Genomic DNA, 21,973 nt, shown 5'->3' with positions numbered 1-21,973 from the left:
ACTATGTGCTTTACATATTTTATATTCCCAGGTCCTACCATAAATTAGGTACTAAAAAAACTGATATGTAGATAATGACTGGATCTTCCTACCAAGTTTAAAATTAGGTATTTCTTACTAATAGCATTAAAATAATCACTTCAATTCAATCAATCAATACAGGGTCACCAAATTCAAAGTGACACGAAATTATGCAATCCACGGTTCCTTCAGTGGAGGGATTGGTACAAAGAGTAACTGACCCTGGATATTTTCTCTGGGAGTCACAGGATGCCAAGAGGGAAAGAAACAGTTTCACTTCAGACAAGAGTTTGGTTTTTTTTACCAGTTTTCCACAGAGAATTCCACATGTCTCCACTCCCCGGGCAGTGTTGGCACTGGCTAACTGGAGAAACTGTGGGCACAGTCGCCCGGGCACCACCACATGGCGCAATCCATCGATTGTAGGAACTGTAATGGAGAAAGGTGAAAAGTCTGAGATCACTGAACCCCGCCTCCTCAAGCAGTCCTCACAGCCAGCAGCCCTGGGAGAGCAACATTAAGCCACTGGGATCCCCCCAGCTTCAGGCAGTGAGTGGGGATCTCATTCTAACCACACCAAAACAAGGGTTGTAAAGTCTCTTCTCCAATCTTGGGCCACAGCTTTAAGGAGCACATTACTTCAAGAAGAGAAAATAGTAGGCTTTAATTATTCAAGTTAAGAAAAGGGCAAACTACTAACTTAAGAAAAGTTTTCTTAAAAATAACCTTAAGAATGTAACTGGATTGTTTGTAACTCAAAGGATAAATGCTTGAGGGGATGGATACCCTATTCTCCATGATGTGCTTATTTCTTTTTTTTTTTTTTTTTCTGAGACGGAGTCTCGCTCTGTCACCCAGGCTGGAGTGCAGTGGCCCGATCTCAGCTCACTGCAAGCTCCGCCTCCCGGGTTCACGCCATTCTCCTGCCTCAGCCTCCCGAGGAGCTGGGACTACAGGCGTTCGCCACCTCGCCCGGCTAGTTTTTTGTATTTTTTAGTAGAGACGGGGTTTCACCATGTTAGCCAGGATGGTCTCGATCTCCTGACCTTGTGATCCGCCCGTCTCGGCCTCCCAAAGTGCTGGGATTACAGGCTTGAGCCACTGCACCCGGCGATGTGCTTATTTCATATTGCATGCCTGTACCAAAACATCTCATGTACCCCATAAATATACCCATCTACTATGTACCCACAAAAACTTAAAAAATAAAAGTAAAAAATAAAATTTAGTAGGGAAAAAAGAGACAAGTTCTTTAAACATTCAGGAATTTTCTGTCAGAATCTAATACAAAGAATTAAAAAAATAACCTCCCTGCTGTGGTTTGACTGTGTCTCCCAAAGTTCATGTTATGGAAACTTAATTCCTAATGCAAAATTATTGAGAGGTGGGATCTAAGAGGTGATGAGGCTATGAGGGATCTTTGTTTGCCCTTCCACCCTTCTGTCGTGGGATGACGCAGCAAGAAGGCCCTTGCCAGGCCCCTGGATCTTGGACTTCCCACTCTCCAGAACTATGAACCAAATAAATTTGTGTTCATTATAAATTACCCAGCCTCAAGTATTCTGTTATAGCAGCACAAAATGGACTAAGACACTGCCCATTCATCGGAACTTTTAATTTTAAATCTTTATCTCAGATAAGAATATCAGAGTATGACTTTAAAAGAAATACACTAGTGTATATTCTTGAGAATGGAAAACAATCTGGGCAGTTATTTACTTCTGAACTTAGTCTTTTGGAAGAAGTTAAAATGCCAAACCACAACAAAATAAAAAATACAGTGCAGTCCCCCAAAAAAGGCATGAACAAAGCAGGATCATAAAAAATGCCAAGAATGGACCCAGTTTCTGAACACCATGGAGAAACTCCGTGAGACAGCCAGCAAGCTAAAGTTAGGAAGTGTCTCTCACAGCTATATTTTCATATTTTAAAAAAAAGGTGTGGGGGGGGGAGACGATGTTCTGCTTTTGAGTATTCAAGAGCAAGATCTGAATTGCTAGAGAGGTAACAAAGTCAGAGCAGGAGACACACAGTCACACAGCAGTCTGATGATGTTATATCTGAGGATTATGAATTAGGTTTGGCAAATTCCTTTCCTTTCAACTAAAAAGTTGATAGTCTGACTTTCAAGAATAATATTAAGCTCTTCAGAAAATCGACCGGACTAGATTTCAGCAAGGCCACTTTTATAATAGAGCCAGTGTATTAGGACACAGTACAGCAATACTTATCAGATGGGTTTCTTTGACCAAAGCTTAATGAGTGGGATCTTAGGTTGACCCCATCAGAATGATACTGTTTGGCTGCAACTGAGAAAGAAGAGGACATCAGCAAATGCACTTACTACTTTCTGAGTTGCTTAGTGCTCCAGGTTTCAAGGACCTGTCCACCACAGGTGGCTTAGCTGGCCTTACAGTTGTATGACAGTCTGAAGGCTGTGTGGATGAGACAGGTGAGGTGGGGAACACATCTAAGGAGGGCTTCTCCAAGTCAGGCACTAGCGGGCCACCTAGGCCAGGGTCCACCTTCCCAAACTCCTGTACAATTTTCAGTCGCTCTTTTTCTAGCTCCTGGTTCCGGATCATCTCCTCGAAGGCATGGAACTGTTCCTGTTCCAATTGCTGCTGCTTCTGTTGTGCTACCCTCTGTTTTTCCTTTTCCAGCTCTTGCTGGATGGCCATGTTTCGGGCCAATTCCTCTGCTTCCTTCTTCTACAAAGAGAGAAAATTTAGGCTAACACTTCACACCTCAGTGACTTCACACTTCAGGAGAACAAGGCTTTTTAGCACAGAGATTTCCAAAATGTACTTCTGCTCTGGCCTGATTACCTAACACAGGCTTCATGCTTTCCTCAGTATCTTTATACCTATGGAGTTAGTCACCACCCCCTTCTATCTGGCCACCGTACCTATCTCCAAGGACAATTAAAATCCCAATCCTCTCAGTATCCTCCTGGCAATGATTCTACCTAATGCACTTTCCTCTTCATTGAAATCTTTTTCTTTTTTTTTGAGACAGGGTCTCACTCTGTTTCCCAGGCTGAAGTGCAATGGCATGATCACAGCTCACTGCAGCCTCGACCTCCCAGGCTCAAGCGATCCTCCCACTTCAGCCTCCTGAGCAGGTGGGACCACAGGTGTGCACCACCACACCTGGCTAATTTTTGTATTTTTTGTAGAGACAGGGTTTCGCCATGTTGCCCAGGCTAGTCTTGAACTCCTGGGCTCAAATAATCTGCCCACCTTGGCCTCCTGAAGTTCTGGGATTCCAGGCGTGAGCCACAATGTCTGGCCTGAAATCTTGATGCAACTTATTGTCTGTGTTCTCCCAATCTGTATCACAGTTTCATTCTCTCTGTGTCATGTATATATTCTGTATTTCAAGCAAGGCTATAAAATAGAACCAGAACCAAACTTACACCTGCTATTTTGGGGGTCTCTACTGATTTTTTTTTTTTTTTAGAGAGAGAATCTCACTCTGTCACCCAGATTGGACTGTAGTGGCTAATGATGGCTCACTGCAGCCTCAATCTCCCTGGGCTCAGGTGATCGTCCCATCTCAGTCTCCCAAACAGCTGAAACCAGAGGTGCATGCCACCACACTAATTTTTGTATTTTTTGTAGAGAGGGGGTTTCACCATGTTGCCCAGGCTGGTCTCGAACTCCTGTGCTTAAGCAATCACCCACCTCAGCCTCCCAAAGTGCTAGCATTACAGGCATGAGCGACCACGCCTGGCCTTCTACTGAATTTTAACCCAAAATGAAGCCTCTGAAATTTTTATGGTTTTTATGTATTTATTCAACACAGAGTGACATTTTAAGCTAATAAGAAATACTTGAGTGGCACTTGGATTTAAAAAAAAAAAAAAGAAAGAAATGCTAAGTAATAACCTCCTCCTTAAAGCTTACACTCATTTGTCGCTTTAGAAATATATACCTTGGCCGGGCGCGGTGGCTCAAGCCTGTAATCCCAGCACTTTGGGAGGCCGAGGCGGGTGGATCACGAGGTCAGGAGATCGAGACCCTCCTGGCTAACACGGTGAAACCCCGTCTCTACTAAAAATACAAAAAACTAGCCGGGCGCGGTGGCGGGCGCCTGTAGTCCCAGCTACTCGGAGGCTGAGGCGGGAGAATGGCGGAAACCCGGGAGGCGGAGCTTGCAGTGAGCCGAGATCGCGCCACTGCACTCCAGCCTGGGCGACACAGCGAGACTCCGTCTCAAAAAAAAAAAAAAAAAAAGAAATATATACCTCAGGCTGGGCGTGGTGGCTCACGCCTGTAATCCCAGCACTTTGGGAGGCCGAGACAGGCGGATCACGAGGTCAGGAGATTGAGACCATCCTGGCGAACATGGTGAAACCCTGTCTCTACTAAAAATGCAAAAAAATTAGCCAGGCATGGTGGCGGGCGCTTGTAGTCCCAGCTACTCAGGAGGCTGAGGCAGGAGAATGGTGTGAACCTGGGAGGTGGCGGAGCTTGCAGTGAGCAGAGATCGCGCCACTGCACTCCAGCCTGGGGGAGAGAGCAAGACTCCGTCTCAAAAAAAAAAAAAAAAGAAAAGAAATATATACCTCCTAGCTGTTCATCCCTCTGCTGATTTTCAATACCAGAGTCCAGAATAGAGACCAGCAGACAGCTACACAACAGCCTGTGAGTGGCTGCAGTATGTATTCACAGCTGGCCACTGACAGTGCCCTAGGAGTTTCTCCACGTTTTAACTGACTCTTCCCAAAAAGATCATTTGAAAATAGCTTGAAATTGCTGGGTGCAGCGGCTCACGCCTGTAATGCCAGCACTTTGGAAGGCCGAGGCAGGCAGATCACCTGAGGTCAGGAGTTTGAGACCAGCCTGGCCAATATGGTGAAACCTCATCTCTACTAAAAATACAAAAATCAGCCGGGTGTGGTGGCAGATGCCTGCAGTCCCAGTCACTTGGGAGGCTGAGGTAGGAGAATTACTTAAACTGGGGAGGCAGAGTTTGCAGTGAGCTGAGATTGTGCCACTGCACTCCAGCCTAGGTGACAGAGTAAGACTGTCTCAAAAAAAAAAAAAAAAAAAAGCTTGGAAAGTCAATTCTTATGAATAGCTTCAGGTATAATCAAATGTGAATCAAACCCTCAAATTCTCTGATCTAAAAACCTATGTTATGGAGAGAATGTTCATTGTTCTTAAGATTCTCACTCTAGCCGGGCGCGGTGGCTCAAGCCTGTAATCCCAGCACTTTGGGAGGCCGAGACGGGCGGATCACAAGGTCAGGAGATCGAGACCATCCTGGCTAACACGGTGAAACCCCGTCTCTACTAAAAAACACAAAAAGCTAGCCGGGCGAGGTGGCGGGCGCCTGTAGTCCCAGCTACTCGGGAGGCTGAGGCAGGAGAATGGCGTGAACCCGGGAGGCGGAGTTTGCAGTGAGTGGAGATCCGGCCACTGCACTCCAGCCCGGGCGACAGAGCGAGACTCCGTCTCAAAAAAAAAAAAAAAAAAAAAAGCTTCTCACTCTAGATATAGCAGGTAGGCAACAGATTTTCTGTCCCTCAAGTCACTCTTCAACAAATAGGCTATATCTGTGTTACAATCCTGAGCCTAACCACTGGTGGTGTTCTACTTTTTTGAGTTTCTGGTCTTTGCCCAAAAAAGGTGAAACAGCATATTAAAAGCACAGGATGTATTGAAATGTCATATTACAATCCCAGGGCAGTCTAAAAAAGCAAAATAATTTTCTTCTTGGCTGTTATATACTGACCTTTTCTTCATTATATTCTGTATATTCTTTGGTATATCGTTTTAACAGTTCTGCCTTCAGCTCTTCTGCTTTGGGAAATGCAATCTCCTTTAATTTCTGAGACACCAAACAGAAAATAGAATTAGAACAATGCCAGAAAATTAGAGAATCCAAAAGAAGACTTAAGTCAAGTTGGTGATTGCAACATTTCCCAAAATGATTTAAAATACCCCCTACTGTACCATACCTGCTACTTTAGAACTGTTCTGGTGAAATGGCCTTATTTCCTATTGTAGGTTCTGATACTCAGATGCAGAGACTACTACTTTTATCTTGAAGTCAGTCTGTACTGCTCTGAAGCTTTTAGATGGGCAAGTGACAGTCAAGACCCACCTTCACTGTGTCTTTCTTTTCAGGAATGACAGCAGATTTGTAATCTCGATGCTTTGGTAGTTTCTCAATAAAGAGCCTAAGGAAACAGTTAAAAATGATTATGAAACAAATGGTCCAAATGTCCATAAGACCCTAAAGCTAAATGCAACCCCCTTATCCTGAAGCCCTTACATGAAATGAAAGGTTCCAGAAGTGCAGCTAGCACACCCAGCTGGGCCATGCTCCCTTTCCATCTCTATCCCCCTAAAAAGCCAGAGTCTTTTCCTCTACTCTCAAACTAGGCAGCAAGCACCAGATTCCCACAATGAAAAGGATGGCCAAAAAAATTTGTAAAAGCCTTTCATGTGCCCACAAATGTACCTCCAAAGAAAGAGATCTTTTTCTTGTGACGTGACAGACTTTCAAAGAAAGGGCTTCTGTCACAAAGCAGTCTTCAGAGAACAGTTTGGCAGCCATGGGCAGGAAGAGAAAACCATGTTTCCTTACTACTTCTAGTTCTTACGTAACCTTTAACTTTGGCTTTTTTCCTTTGGGATCCATGTTCCTTCAAAGAAGAATATTACTTTGCATCATATAAAATGCATGGAAATACTTAGTGCATGTGTTCTATGCACATAGTATGTGCATATTACATGTTAGTATGTATTGTCTTTGATGAAAAGTGCTTAGATAAATATAAGATGCTAGATTTCATCTTTTGGTTCTTGTCCTTGGCTCTAAAGCTCAGTGGGGAGAATAAACTGAATCAATTCACAAATCTCTAACATTTAAGACATCTACTTAGGGGCAGTGAAAATAAATAAAAGTCCAGTAACTTGTCACAGAAAGAAAGTGGCAGATTCAGAATTTCAACATGAGCAGGCTGGCTCCAGAGCCTATTCTTTTAACTACCACACCATACTTCTTCCATATGGTTTCTGGAATGTCTAGAAATACTGGAGGGGTACTGAACAAAGATGTCTCTTAACAGAATTAAGTTATAATACACAGAAACTGAGATTTAAAAAAAATAAATTGAAGGTAGCTTGTCGATAGCTTCAAAATATTATATTGTAGTTGGGATAAACTCTTTTCCACTTACTGCCCATGGGGCAGGAGTAATTGGAAGAGGAAGCCTCAATAAGGAAAAAAGATGACCCCCACCAAAACAAACTTTATAAAGATAAGTCCTCATCCTTTTTTTTTTTTTTTTTGAGACGGAGGCTCGCTCTGTCGCCCAGGCTGGAGTGCAGTGGCACGATCTCGGCTCACTGCAAGCTCCGCCTCCCGGGTTCACGCCATTCTCCTGCCTCAGCCTCCCAAGTAGCTGGGACTACAGGCGCCCGCCACCACGCCCGACTGATTTTTTGTATTTTTAGTAGAGATGGGGTTTCACCATGTTAGCCAAGATGGTCTCGATCTCCTGACCTCATGGTCCGCCCACCTTGGCCTCCCAGAGTGCTGGGATTACAGGCGTGAAGTTTCATTTTCATCCAACTTGATAAGGCTCTTCAAGGCAGGGATGGACTCTAAAATAAAAATGGTTCTTTAAAAAGCTTCCTTTTGGGTTCATGAAGAAGATATAAAACAGGCTGGGTGTGGTGGCTCATGCCTGTAATTCCAGCACTTTGGGAGACTGAGGCAGGAAGACTGCTTGAGCCCAGGAGTTCAAGACCAGCCTGGGTAACAGAGTGAGACCTTGTCTCTATTTATATTTTTAAATTTATATATATATATATATATAAACAAAACAAAACATAAAAAAACCCCACAAAAATTAGCTAGGTGTGATAGTATGCACCTGTAGTCCCAGCTGCTTGGGAGGCTGAGGCAGGAGGATCTCTCAATCCCAGAAGCCTGAGCTTACAGTGAGCTTTGATCACACCACTGCACTCCAGCCTGGGTGACAGAGGGAGATCCTGTCTCTATTTAAAAAAAAAAAAATGAAAGAAAAATATAAAACAGTTTCCTTGAAGGCCGGGCACGGTGGCTCAAGCCTGTAATCCCAGCACTTTGGGAGGCCGAGATGGGCGGATCACAAGGTCAGGAGATCGAGACCATCCTGGCTAACACGGTGAAACCCCGTCTCTACTAAAAAATACAAAAAACTAGCCGGGCGCAGTGGCGGGCGCCTGTAGTCCCAGCTACTCGGGAGGCTGAGGCAGGAGAATGGCGTGAACCTGGGAGGCGGAGCTTGCAGTGAGCTGAGATCCGGCCACTGCACTCCAGCCTGGGCGACAGAGCAAGACTCTGTCTCAAAACAAACAAACAAACAAACAAACAGACAGACAAAACAGTTTCCTTGAAGTCTATATTTAAAAGAAACACAGATTCATTTGTTCAAACCATAAAGTCCTGAAGAATCTATTACAATAAATAAGATACATTTCTTATATTTTAGAGACTGATAGATAATTCAGTAGAACTCTAACCTTAGCCCCAAAAGCCAAGATACATATTAATATTTACCACCTTTAGCAGGCTGAATGTGCTTTGTATTGAGGCCTGAATCAGCTAAGAAAGTACTATGTCATACAAACACCATGTTTTATGTTCACTTATACTTTCATTATAGAACTAGACTGTGAGCTTCCTGAGGCCAGAGATTTCTATGTTTCCTGCTTCTTTGTATACTCCTTGGAAGTCAGCACAGTGCCTTGTATAAAGAGGCACTCAATAAATATTTGACGAATAAACATTACATATATGTAAATGTATGTACGTATACACAGTAAGTCCTTAATGTTGCTAGATTCTTGGAAACTGTGACTTTAAGCACAATGACATATAACAAAACCAACTTTACCATGCACTAATTGACATAAACAAGAGTTAAGCTCCTTTGACCTATCCTGGTCACAAAAACACCAGACTTCTAAATACAGACCAAAACACTTCTAATATTAGACACTGAAATAAATGTTAGCTATACATACATTTAAGAAAGACTTATATAAACAAGTATGTAAATGATTTATCTGCTTATTTAGTCCCAGGTGGCCAGAGTCCATCCCAGCAGCTCAAGGCCAAGGCGGGAACCAACCCTGGAGAGGATGCCATCCCGTCGCAGGGCACACTCACACATACACTTGTACTCATTCAGACTGGGGACAATTCAGACATGCCAGTTCACCTAACGTGCAGACCTTTGGGATATGGGAAGAAGCTTGAATACCCAGAGAAAACCCACACAGACATGGGGAGAATGTGCAGACTCCACACAGACAGTGGCCCCAGGCAGGAATGGATTTTTCTTTTCTCATCAACATTAAAACGAAACGACATTGGACAAAATGACATTATTTGACAACCTGCCATATTTATTTACTTCGCTTTGTAAGTATATAAACAGGAAGTATATACAGAAATGAGAGCAGGGGAAATAGAACAGATAAGAGTGGCGTGAAACTTTTCACCAAATACCTTTCTATATTACTTTGACTTTGAACTATGTAATGGAATCTAGTTTATAAGTAAAACAAAAAACAAACAAACAAAAAAAAACCCTCCCAGACCTGTACATGAATAGCTTTCCCTTGCTTCAACAACTGTAGCCAGTTGTTTTCTGACTGGAGACAGATAGGCAAAAAGGTCTCCTGAAACAGACAATGGGCAACATAATCCATTACTCATACTGGAGGTAAAAGAACTTAGTGGTTAGGAGGGCTGGCTCTGGAGCCACTCTGCCTGGGCTCAAATCCTAGTTTTGCCATTTACTAACTGTATGACGCTGGGCAAGTCACTTAATCTCACCATTACTCAGTTATTTGCAGGGGTGTCCAAACTTTTGGCTTCCCTGGGCCACACTGGAAGAACTGTCTTGGCCCATACATAAAATACACTAATACTAACTAGCTAATGAGCTTTAAAAAAGGTGATATCTGCCACAATAGATAAGCAAAAAAGTCCTCGAATTCAAAGGGTTGGACATGGCCTGTCTATAAAATTGTATAGACGGAGACAAACTAGTACTCCCTGACAGGCTTGCTGTAACACTTAAAGAGATAATAAAATGCTAAACACAGTATCTAGTACACAGTCAATATCTGCTATGGGTTTGATTTTTTTAAACAAATAAACAAAAAATGTGAGCAAGAATAAGAGATGAAGATGCTAACACTAGCATCATGTACAGGTCTGGGAGTTTTTTCTTTACTTATAAACTAGACTCCATGACATGGTTCAAAGTTCTATCCCTAGAGACTTTCTAGGGATAGAAAGCGGTGGCCCAGATGTATACTGTTCTCTGGGGTTATATCTGGTTGCAGCCTAGAGAGAGGAAATGTACCAAAGTAAACAAAGATATGATGGCAAAAACACAAGCAAAATGACGTAATAAACAATGAAAAAAGAAGACATAAGCAAAAAAATACAAAAGGTGAATATATGAAATAATGCTGAATCCACTCATAATTAAAGAAATTCAAATTAGGATGAGATACTATTTTCCTCCATCGGATTGGCAAAAGAGTAAAGGTTGATTATACCTGGTATAGAGAAATGGAGCTTAAAGGTTGATTATACCTGGAATAGAGAAATGGGATCCCCACACAGTGTTAGCAAGATTGTAAATTAATATAACCTTTTATCTTAAGGGAGGGAAAATTGAAGCTAATTATTCAAAATTTAAAATGTGTATATCCTTTATTTTTAATTTGTATTATTTATTTATTTATTTTTAATTTTTTAAATTAATTAATTAATTTTTTTTGAGACAATGTCTTGCTCTGTCGCCCAGGTTGGAGTGCAGTGGGGCAATCTCGGCTCACTGCAACCTCTACCTCCCAGGTTCAAGTGATTCTCCTGCCTCAGCCTCCTGAGTAGCTGGGATTAGAGGCACCCGCTATCCTACCCAGTTAATTTTTGTAGGTTTAGTAGAGGTGGGGTTTCACGCCATGTTGACCAGGCTGGTCTCCAACTCCTGACCTCAGGTGATCTGCCTGCATCAGCCTCCCAAAATGCTGGGATTACAGGCGTAAACCACTGCATCCAACTTAAAATGTGTATATCCTTTAAACTCACAATTCTATCTCTAGGAATTTATCCTAGAGATCATTATAAAATAGTACAAAGATATATGTATAAAAATATTCAATACAGCATTGCTCAAAAAGGTAGAAAAAAAATTGAAAAAAAAAAAAAAAACCCAAAAACCTAAACGTCCATCAACAGGGGATTGTTTAAAAAATAATGTGCATTCAGGCCGGCGCGGTGGCTCACGCCTGTAATCCCAGCACCTTGGGAGGCCGAGACGGGCGGATCACGAGGTCAGGAGATCGAGACCATCTGGCTAACACAGTGAAACCCCGTCTCTACTAAAAAAATACAAAATACTAGCCGGGTGAGGTGGCGGGCGCCTGTAGTCCCAGCTACTTGGGAGGCTGAGGCAGGAGAATGGTGTAAACCGGGAGGTGGAGCTTGCAGTGAGCTGAGATCCGGCCACTGCACTCCAGCCTGGGCGACAGGGTGAGACTCCGTCTCAAAAAAAAAAAAATAAAAATTTATGTGCATTCAAATGTGAAGACAATGTAATCATTCACCCGTTCATTCAGTGAATATTTACTGAGCATCTACTACGGGGTCCAGATTATTCTAAAGGTTGGGGATATGGCAGTGAACAACACAGTCAAAAATTCCTCCCCACCATAGAGTGTACATTACAGTGGGGGAACAGACAATAAACAGAAGTATGCTAGGAAAGTCATTAATAGGGAAGGGGGATAGAATGTGATAGGGCAATGGTTGAAATTTGAGATATAGCAGCTAAGGAAGTCATCAGCAAGAAGGAGGCAACTGAGTAAGGACTAGACAAGAGTGAGCCATGAATCTGGGACTGTTCCAGAATCATGTACCAGGCAGATGGAATAGCCCTGAGGCAGAATGAGATGTTTCAGTATGTCCTGATATGGAAGACACTACTGTGAAGAAAGCAAGTCGCAGAACAGAATACGTGGTATGAACCCATTGATGCTTTAAGGAAAAGGACACATGGGGGCCCCAAGAGCTTAATCACATCTCATCCATGCCAGAAATACAATATTGGCCACCTCTGATAGATGAGACTTCTCTTTTCACTTTAATGTCTCCCTTGCAGTGTTTGAAAAAAATTTTAAATCATGAATAAGTGTTCATTTTGCATGAAAACAACTAATTCAAAAAGTCAAGCAAAAGTTCTTTAACATGGATGCATTAAGGATCCTCATCTTGATTCTTCCAGTCTTAAAAGTTACTCAGCACAGTAAGCATGATCACACATGAAACCTTCTTCAGTCTATAAACCCCAATCCCAGCAAACATCTTCAACACAGGTGATAGTTCATTTTCAGAAAGAGGTTTGATGTTCCAAGAGGCTCACATAGCAGACAGGAATTGCCTGAATACTCTCACTCCCTTCTGGGCAGCCTAGTTGATGACCATAAAAAGCTGTGAAATAATCCACTGCCTGGTTTATTGTCTGTGCTCATCATGAAAATATGTACTGATTTAATATGCTGAACTCTTTCTTCTATACCGGGGTCTGCAAAAGGCAAAGCATTCCTACATTAGGGAAGCTACTGAGGGGGGAAATATGCCTGAGATCATTAAGATGCCTGAACTGCTCCAGGAAAAGGAACAAACATGCCTTTTAAAATCCTGAAGTAAAGAAAGTATCCACAAAAGGTCTAGAACAATGATTCTCTGTAGTAGGGGAGGCAGAGGAGTGGTGAGGTAGATGTATACTCCCCTCTCTTTTCTCCTTGGTTGTACTAACTGCCAAAGTTGAGCCACTGTTATTGATAGGAAAATACTAAGTAAAATACAATAGAAAACAGACTGAGAATCACTGAGCTAGAATTTCTTTGCAATTGCTGTGATTTTCCATTCACAGAATCAGAATCAGGGGTTTAAAGGTATCTCCAAGAAAAGTGAAGGTAGCTACACTAATTACTTCAGGTAAAGCCAATACAACAAAATTCCAAATTAAACCCTAAATCCCACAAACCAAGTAAATGAGCTGCAAAATCTCATCCCCACCAAAATCTCCTAGCAGTTCATCATTTTAAATGGTCCTGCAAGTGACAGGGACAAACTCCCCATATCAGTCTTGCTGTTAACACTAACATGTCACTCAAAATAACACTAAGTGACATAAAAAACAATTCCTTAGGCGTCCATATACTCTTAATCCTATCCCCTCTTGCCTTCTGAGGAGTTTATTACTACAACTAAGCTCTCTTCTGGACCGTCAGCCTCTGCTCCTCCATAGGCTCCTTTTCCATCAGCAAAAACATGCTCTAAAATCTCGCAACTTAAAATATATACACACGTTCACACGCTCCTTGTCCTGCTTCAACTAGTTCCCCATTTTTCTACTTCCCTTCCCATCCAAACTTCTCCAAAGAGTTGTCTACACCAGGGGTTGGCAAACTACAGCTGGTGTGCCAAATCCAACTAACCATCTGTTCTTGTAAATAAAGTGGCACTGGAACCAGTCACATCCATTCATTTATGTGTTGTCTATGGCTACTTTCATGCTATAAAGCAGAGGTAGTGACAGAGAGAGCAAGTAGCCTACAAAACCAAAAATTTTTACTCTCTGCCACCTTCAGCTCTATACCCTTTGCCTCCACTTTCTTACTGTCCATTCACCTTTCTACCCATTCTAATTAGGGTCTCTGTAATCCATCCAGCGAAATTGCTTACCAACATCACCCATGACATCATCTTACCAAACCCAAAGGCCAATCTTCTGTCTTCACCCATCTGACATAGATGGCTACTCTCCTTTTTCAAACACTAACCTCTTTTGGCTCCCATGACACCACATCATTCTCTCTTGGATTTCCTCCTGCCTCTTGAACCTTCCTTCAAAGAAAAACTCCCCTGTTGACTCTCCCTCCATTAACCAACCTCAGGGCTCAGTCTTAGGCTCCTTCTCTTCTCATTCCATAGTCTTATTAAGAAAGATTCTTGATGTTTTATGTTCCACGGACCCTCTCAGAGGAATTTTTTTAAGGTATAACTTAAAGTACAAAGGATTACCAGCAATACCCCAATTTTATTGAAAAACAGTTTTCAAAAATTTTAAAAACTGTGATATATTCTTTGTATTGTGTTCTTTTTTTTTTTTTTTTTTTTCCAGACATTCTCGCTCTGTTGCCCAGGCTGGAGTGCAGTGGTGCGATCTCGGCTCACCGCAAGCTCCGCCTCCCGGGTTCACACCATTGTCCTGACCCAGCCTCCCGAGTAGCTGGGACTACAGGCGCCCGCCACCATGCCCGGCTAATTTTTTGTATTTTTAAAATACAAAAATATAATATAATATAAAAAAAGTAGAGATGGGCTTTCACCATGTTAGCCAGGATGGTCTCGATCTCCTGACCTCGTGATTCGCCTGCCTTGGTCTCCCAAAGTGCTGGAATTACAGGCGTGAGCCACTGCACCGGGCCTAATGTGCCCTTTATCTATGCATTTGATAATGGGATCTAGCTGTAGGATAATAATTCTGTACTGTAATTCTGAAGTAGCGATGTTTAGATGCTATTTTGAGATGTCAGCAACAACTGTAATGCAATATGAAAGTATCTTGATTTCTACTGGTGACAAAATTACAAATATTATTACTACTACAGTACTTTGAGGCCTGCATTCAAAATGGAAGGAAATGCTAAATTTCAGTCAGTGTTAGAAAAAATAAGAAAACTTTTTCCCATTCAGGTTCACAGATCCCCTGAATTCTATCAGTGAATCTCTGTGAGGTTCCTGGACCCCAGATTAAGAGCCCCTTCACTAGAAAATCTCAGCTATTCTCAGGCCCTTCTCTGCCATGCCTCAGGAGTCCTGAGCCCTGGGGACCTAATCCTACAGGGCAGCTGGCCAGGCCTAAGCCTCCATTTCCTCCCCAGCCCCTGGCCCAAGGGTCGAAGGGGAGATGGCAGCCCCTCCGCCATGTGCATGCACCTCTGCTGGCAGGAGGCCAAGCCTTTGGCCGCAGGGCCTAAGAGCCGGGGCTTACTGAAGCTCAGCTGAGGCCATCCGCTGAGCCCCAGGGAGGAAGAAGGCCCTGTCCCCCAGCAGGTGGCCACTGCTCTCCCTCCCCGCCTGCCCCTCAGCAGGGCCAGGCCAAGCAGAGTGTTCTTACCAGTCATCTGCAGGCTTTAGCCATCCAGTCCTTTCCCCTGCTCAGGGCTGGGGCTGCACGGGGTCTCCTCTTCCCACAGCTCCCTACTCCACCCCTCACATACACAACTTCTTGGCCCAGCCAAGCAAGTCCAGGTCACAGAATGGCACCAGAGGGGTCTGTGGTCAGCCACCCCACCTTTAGGGCAGCACAGGCACCATGGGGTGGAGGGGAGGGGGAGGCTGCTGGGAGCCTCCAGATGCTGCCTGCTGGCCTGCAGGACAGCCCTGCAACAGCTGCTGCTCCTGCCTTGGCAGTCGCCTCACCTCCTCCACCCAAGCCTCCATTCGGAGACTCCATGGCCAGGCCAGCCCTCAGCTGCTCACAACTGATTCAGTCTTCCTCCTTCACACGGGCAAAGCACAGTAGGGATGCATGGAAAGAATGTACCTATAGATGTGTACATACCATAGTGCTGTAATTTTGTAGGTAGCAATCATGTAAATACATGTATGGATTTTATTATATATATATATAAATCTATAAAGGCATATTTTTAGGAAAACAGTACACCACTGCTTCTTTTGAAAATAGTCTGAATAAGAATAAAATGAATTTCTACAGAGGAAAAACAAAAAGAAAAAGAAAATCTCAACCATTCTCATGACTTCGGAACCATCTGTATGCTGAGGACTCCCTTGACTGTATTTCCAGCCCAGACCTCAGTCTTCTGAGTTCAGATTGGTACATTCGACCTTGACATCTCTACTTGGATATCTCACAGGCATCTCAAATTTTAACATGTCAAAAAAAACCCAAACGTGAACGGTTAAATCCCCCCGCTACCCAGCCCTCTTTAGATCCCACTTTTCCCATCTCAATACATGGACTACCCCATCGTTTAAGTTGCTCAAGGCAGAAACATGACATCAACCTCCACAGTATCTTTTTCCCTAAGTGATTAGTAAGTCCTATGGACTTGACCTCCAAAATACCAAATCCATCTGTCTCTTTCCATGTTGCCACACTACTTCAAGCCACCAGCCTGCAAGAATTTCCTAACTAGTCTGCCTGCCTTCTCTTAACACTTGCTCCACCATTTACCACACAACAGTGAAAATTTATACTTTAAAAAAATTGGTTGGGCATGGAGGCTCACACCTGTCATCCCAGCACTTTGGGAGGCTGAGAAGGGAGGATCGCTTGTGTTCAGGAGTTCGAGACCAGCATGGGCAACATTAGTGACACCTTTTTTTTTTTTTTGAGACGGAGTCTCGCTCTATCACCCAGGCTGAAGTGCAGTGTTGCGATCTCGACTCACTGAAACCTCCGCCTCCTGGGTTCATGCAAGTCTCCTGCCTCAGCCTTCTGGGCAGCTGGGATTATAGACGTGGGCCACCACGCCCAGCTAAATTTTGTACTTTTAGCAGAGATGGGGTTTCACCATGTTGGCCAGGCTCGTCTCGAACTCCTGGGTGGCCTCCCAAAGTGCTGAGATCACAGGCGTGAGCCACCGTGCCTGGCTGAGACCTCATCTCTTTAAAAAAATAATAAGTAAATTTAGGTCTGAATCCCACTTAAAACTTTTCAATGGCTTGCTGTTACTCTCAAGATAAAAAACAGACTCCTTACCATGGCACATAAAGTCCTACACAATCCAGATCCAGCCCCACTTGCCTCTCCAGGATTACCTGGAGTCATCCTCCCTCTTCTCTGGCTATACTCCTAACACAATGATCTTTCAATCCCCAGAACATGCTAAGGTCTTTCCCACTTAAGCACTTCTAAACACATAGTTACCTGTGTTTTAATACTCTGCCTTACGCTCTTGGAATGACCAACTTTATTGCATCCCTCAAATCTCAGCTTAAATCTTGTCTTCTCAGACAGACCTTACCCTGACTATTCTAGTCATAAACCCCTGCTTATTCTCTATCACAGTACTCTTTTCATTGCCTTCATAGTGTTTTCCTTATTTCTTGACTACAGCTGACTTTTGGACAACATGGGTTTCAACGGTGTGGGTCCATTTATACATGGATTTCCTTCTGCCTCTGCCACCCCTGAGACAGCAAGACTAACCCCTCCACTTCCTCAGCCTTCTCAACATGAAGATGACGAGGATGAAGACCTTCATAATGATCCACTTCCTCTTAACAAATAGTATCTATATTTTCTATTCTTTATGATTTTCTTAATAACATTTTCTTTTCTCAAGCTTACTTTTCTGTAAGAATATAGTACATAATACATACAATATACAAAGTATGTGATAATTGACTATGTTATCAATAGGCTTCCAGTCAACAGTAGGCTATTAGTAGTTAAGTTTCTGGGGAGTCAAAAATTATACACACACACACACAGATATATATATATAGATATATATCTATATATCTATATCTATATATATATATTTTTAGACACGATCTCGCTCTGTCCCCAGGCTGGAGTGCAGTGGCGTGATCTCGGCTCACTGCAACCTCCACTTCCTGAGCTCAAGCAATTCTCCTGCCTCAGTCTCCCAAGTAGCTGGGGTTACAGGCACCCGCCACCACACCAGGCTAATTTTTGTATTTTTAGTGGAGATGGGGTTTCATCATGTTGACAAGGCTGGTCTTGAACTCCTGACCTCAAGTGATCCATCCACTTCGGTCTCCCAAAGTGCTGGGATTACAGGCATGAGCCACTGCGCCCAGCGCTATGTATATTTTTGATTGCATGGGGGATTGGTGCTAACCTCTGTGTTGTTCAAGGGTCAATAGTATTTATTTGTTGTTTATTGTCTTCTCCCATACCTATAAAGGAACACTAATAAGGACGGGGCCATTTTACTCACTGCTGTCCAGGACCTACTGCAGTGCCATGCAGATAGCAGGTATACTCAATACATATGTATTGAATGAATATGGTCTTTGCCCTAAAAGCCCTTTTTATTGTAGGGCAAAAGGATTCTGAAGGCCCTTCAGAAAATACCTGGTACAGTGATTCCACGATCCTACTGAACTTTCTGAATTACTATTTCTCCAAAGGAATTGTGCCCCTGGGTTTCATTCTGAGAGAACAATCTACAAGCTTATAGGAAATACATAAGAATATTCTTTCTACCAGTAGTAGAGTATATAAAGAGGACAGAGTCAAAAAAACTGCTCAGGAAAATAAATCGTGTGCCTAGGAATGAAAAACTCCTAATAGCAAAGAGAAGCAGAAATATAATTATAATTCTGTGAAACCTTAACACTGAGGCCACATGACATGGCATAATGGCATTGAAGAACTACAGATCTTTAAGGAAACAGGTGTTAAGTTAAAGCTGCCTCCAAAGATAGTGAACTGTAACCTAACTTAATGTATAAACAAACTGTAACTTAACGTAAGAGTTAGGTTACAAGTATAACAAATAGCTGTGTCTCAGCCAATCATAGCAGCTGAAACCTCCAGCCAATCGGAGGCTAAAGGCTGCCAAAACATGGCCAAATAAGGCAAATACAGAACTGTAGCCAATCAGGCTATTTCTGTATCTCATTTCCTTTTCTCTGACTATAAATATAACCTGCACAACCTCCACTATGGGGTGGAACATTCTGCACCACTTTTGGTCCTGAGTGTTCCCTGAACCTTTTTCTACTGGATTAAACTCTGTTAAATTTAACTTGTCTAAGGTTTTCTCCTCTTAACACAGGCAACAATTCTAAATAAAAAAGGCAATAGCAGCCCCGTTTCTCCACTCTACAATTACAATATGAATCCTAGACAGTCCACTCTTCCACTTACTTTTGTTTGGAGCACTGGTTCTCAAACAGAGGTGATTCTACCCCTCGGAGAACATCAGATAATGTCTGGTGACATTTTTGGTTGTCACACTGTGGGGAGGGGCATACTGGCATCTAGTGAGCAGAAACCAGGGATGCTGCCAAACATTCTGTAACACACAGAACAGCTTCCACCACAAAGAATTATTCAGTCCAAAAGGCCAATAGGGCCAAAATTGAAAAGCCCTGCTTTAGAGGAGTATGTGATCAAAAACTTAATGTGATAAAACTGGTATGTGTGTATCATCTCTTGGAAGATATCTAAGAAACTACTAAGAGTGATTGTCTCTGGGGAGGAGAACCAAGGGTTTGGGGGGAAAGAGGAGTGTGTGGGGAGACTTTTTTTTTTTTCTTTTTTTTTGGAAACAGAGTCTTGCTTTGCCATCTAGTCTGGAGTCCTGGAGTGCAGTGGCACAATCTCGGCTCACTACAACCTCTGCCTCTTGGTTTCAAGCAATTCTCCTGCCTTAGCCTCCCAAGTAGCTGGGATTACAGGCACATTCCACCATGCCCGACTAATTTTTGTATTTTTAGTAGAGACGGGGTCTTGCCATGTTGGCCAAGCTGGTCTTGAAATCCTGACCTCAGGTGATCTGCCCGCCTCGGCCTCCCAAAGTGCTGGGATTACAGGCGAAAGCCACTGCACCTGGCCGAGACTTACTTTTTAACTATAATTATCCTTTTGTGCCTCTGAATTCTGTACTATATATATGTTACCTACTCAAAAATCAGTAGTAAAATAAAAAACCAAAAAATAGCCAGTATGACTCATGACTATGATCTCAAAAGACTACCTCTGACTCTAGAACATTACTAAATGGAAAACAAGAAGAACAGGACCTATGTTGTAGAACAAACCCTGAATTAGGAGTCAGAAAACCAAGGTTTTGTCACTTCAAACATGAGCATATCACCAAACACTGAGTTTGTTTCCACATGTGTAGAATGTAGGGTAGTGTGCCCTATTCCATGCACACAGAACTGTGAAGATCCATGAAATTATGCAGGTGAAATACACTATGAGCTACTAAGAACCAAATACATTGTAATTATTTTTTTTAAAGTTCTGGTATTGTGAAAGACCAAGATTAGAAATGATAAATAAGACCTTTAACATTATTCCCTTTCTAAATTACGTATCATTTCATTGTCAATGGAGTTTTAGAAGTTGTTTGCTGTTAATAGTACTGAAATCTTCTACTTATGCTGCCTACCCTAAGATGATAAACAACTCAAGGGAAAGGTCTTATTATGATGAGTCACACAAACTGTAGGCAGTTACTAATTATTTGATGATTTGCATGATTATGATAAAGGTTAAGAGGAAAAAATTTTTTTCCTGTATCACTAAATTTGCTACAAAATAAGTACAAGTGAGGAATGTTGGCTTTGCTAGACCCCAACAATAATCCTATGATTGGCTGCTTTAGTAGAAAGAGAACAGTAAAAGCATTCATCAGTACATAACATGTCTAGTTTAACCACCAACTCTTTTGTCTAACAGCTGGGCTATGTGGGCATAGGCCAAAGAACTAAATCTCTTACTCATAAATTACTGAGTCATGAAAATAACACCTTCAGCACTCATGTCTTTGAATGGCAAGGACAGCCAATATGTAGGAGTTGCCAGCAAAAATGATTAATGTTGATGATATTGTGAAGTTCTGTGGTTTTAGCAATTCTGAGCCAAATAGGCAAGGCACCAGTCACCAGAAAGGAAAAAGGAAACTGTAGGTGTCTTACGTGATATACTTGTTATAGAGGATGAAGGCATGTTCAATGTTGCCTTCCTCAGAGTAAATGGATGCCATTCGGATAATCTCAACTCCAGAGCGGAAGTACCGACGGGGTGGAATGTCTTCATTCACCTCTACCGCACTACCCAGCTGGGAGAGAGCCCTCACCCGGTCTTCGGGCGGGAGGCTCACATCTCCATGGTCAGACATCAGGACCAAGTTCTGAGACAGAAAAAACAGATGCCATCAATACCATTGCCCCCATCACCCCAGCACAGTCTTACAGTTTATCTCACAGACCTCTATCTTAAGAAGAAAGTATAAGAGAAACATACCAAATGCTGTGGCGCCTATTAAATAAGGACTTTCCTACAAGAAGGCTGAGACCCTCAAGGAAGTCCAAATCATAACAATGAGAGGACTGGCAGACTCGAAAACGTACAACCCCTGTGCCATAATTAGGTGTTATAAGGAGTAGAACCACAGCGGGCCAACCAAAAGTTCAGTTCAAGTTAATCAAATTCTTGCCATTAAGTGACTCCACCCACAGCACCGTAAGAGTGGGAACAGCATCTTTTATTTTCTATTATTTCTCCTTCCAGATACCCACATACCTCCACCCCAGTACCTGGCACAGTGCACTCAGTGAACTCTCCTGAGGATTGTTCACTGACTTCAAGGTTGACCATTTTTATCTAATCTGAGAGTAACTGACATCTTCTGTGGTGTCCTTTTTCATATTTGAGCACAAGGTGAGTTAGGGGAACTGGTCTTGGGAATTAATGCTCATAACTGTAACTCTGCTCACTAAACTACTATAGTCAATCTATAAAATTAATCACTTATCATTACCATGGCAAGGGATTTGAATCTTGAAAACAACCATTTACTCATCTTCATAGACTAAACACTCTGAATAACAAAAAGCCATGATGGTAACTTGCATTGCAAAAACCCCTGGGGTCCCAAAACTCCAGTAATTCTAGTCTTTCTAGACATAGTTGCTGTTAGAATCAGATTCCAAATTCCAACCAGATATCGCCACTATCATCTCCAAAATAAATCTGGGCATTTGACACACACTGCATTACAGCAGACCCTAATCAGTATGCTCTAGAATATACAAACTACAGTAGAATAAATCTTGGAATTCAAGGCCCTGTGGCAACTGGCCCTCCCCAACAGAGATCTTTTGCTTCAGTCAGGATTCC

The 21,973-nt window shown here is 42.6% G+C and overlaps 1 protein-coding gene across 2 annotated transcripts in view; it reads right to left on the bottom strand.

The window, feature by feature from the left end:
• Positions 1-21,893, bottom strand: part of STAMBP (STAM binding protein) — a 34,851-nt gene extending 12,958 nt beyond the window's left edge. Inside the window, exons 1-5 of one of the 2 annotated variants that reach the window (XM_030921375.1) lie at positions 20,770-21,893; positions 6,136-6,211; positions 5,764-5,859; positions 2,366-2,732; positions 326-450 (exon numbers count right to left, since the gene is read on the bottom strand). In XM_030921375.1, coding sequence (XP_030777235.1) covers positions 326-450; positions 2,366-2,732; positions 5,764-5,859; positions 6,136-6,211; positions 20,770-20,972 — 867 coding nt within the window. In that variant the 5' untranslated portion in view covers positions 20,973-21,893. The remainder of the gene's footprint in view (positions 1-325; positions 451-2,365; positions 2,733-5,763; positions 5,860-6,135; positions 6,212-20,769) is intronic. The other variant, XM_030921376.1, reaches the window with a different exon arrangement.
• Between the last annotated feature and the right edge of the window lie 80 nt (positions 21,894-21,973).

This window comes from Rhinopithecus roxellana, chromosome 17 (genome assembly GCF_007565055.1).
Source record: "Rhinopithecus roxellana isolate Shanxi Qingling chromosome 17, ASM756505v1, whole genome shotgun sequence".
Lineage (NCBI taxonomy): Eukaryota > Metazoa > Chordata > Mammalia > Primates > Cercopithecidae > Rhinopithecus > Rhinopithecus roxellana.
The sequence above is the reverse complement of the archived record's forward strand: the minus strand, read 5'-3'. Positions and strand labels throughout refer to the sequence as shown.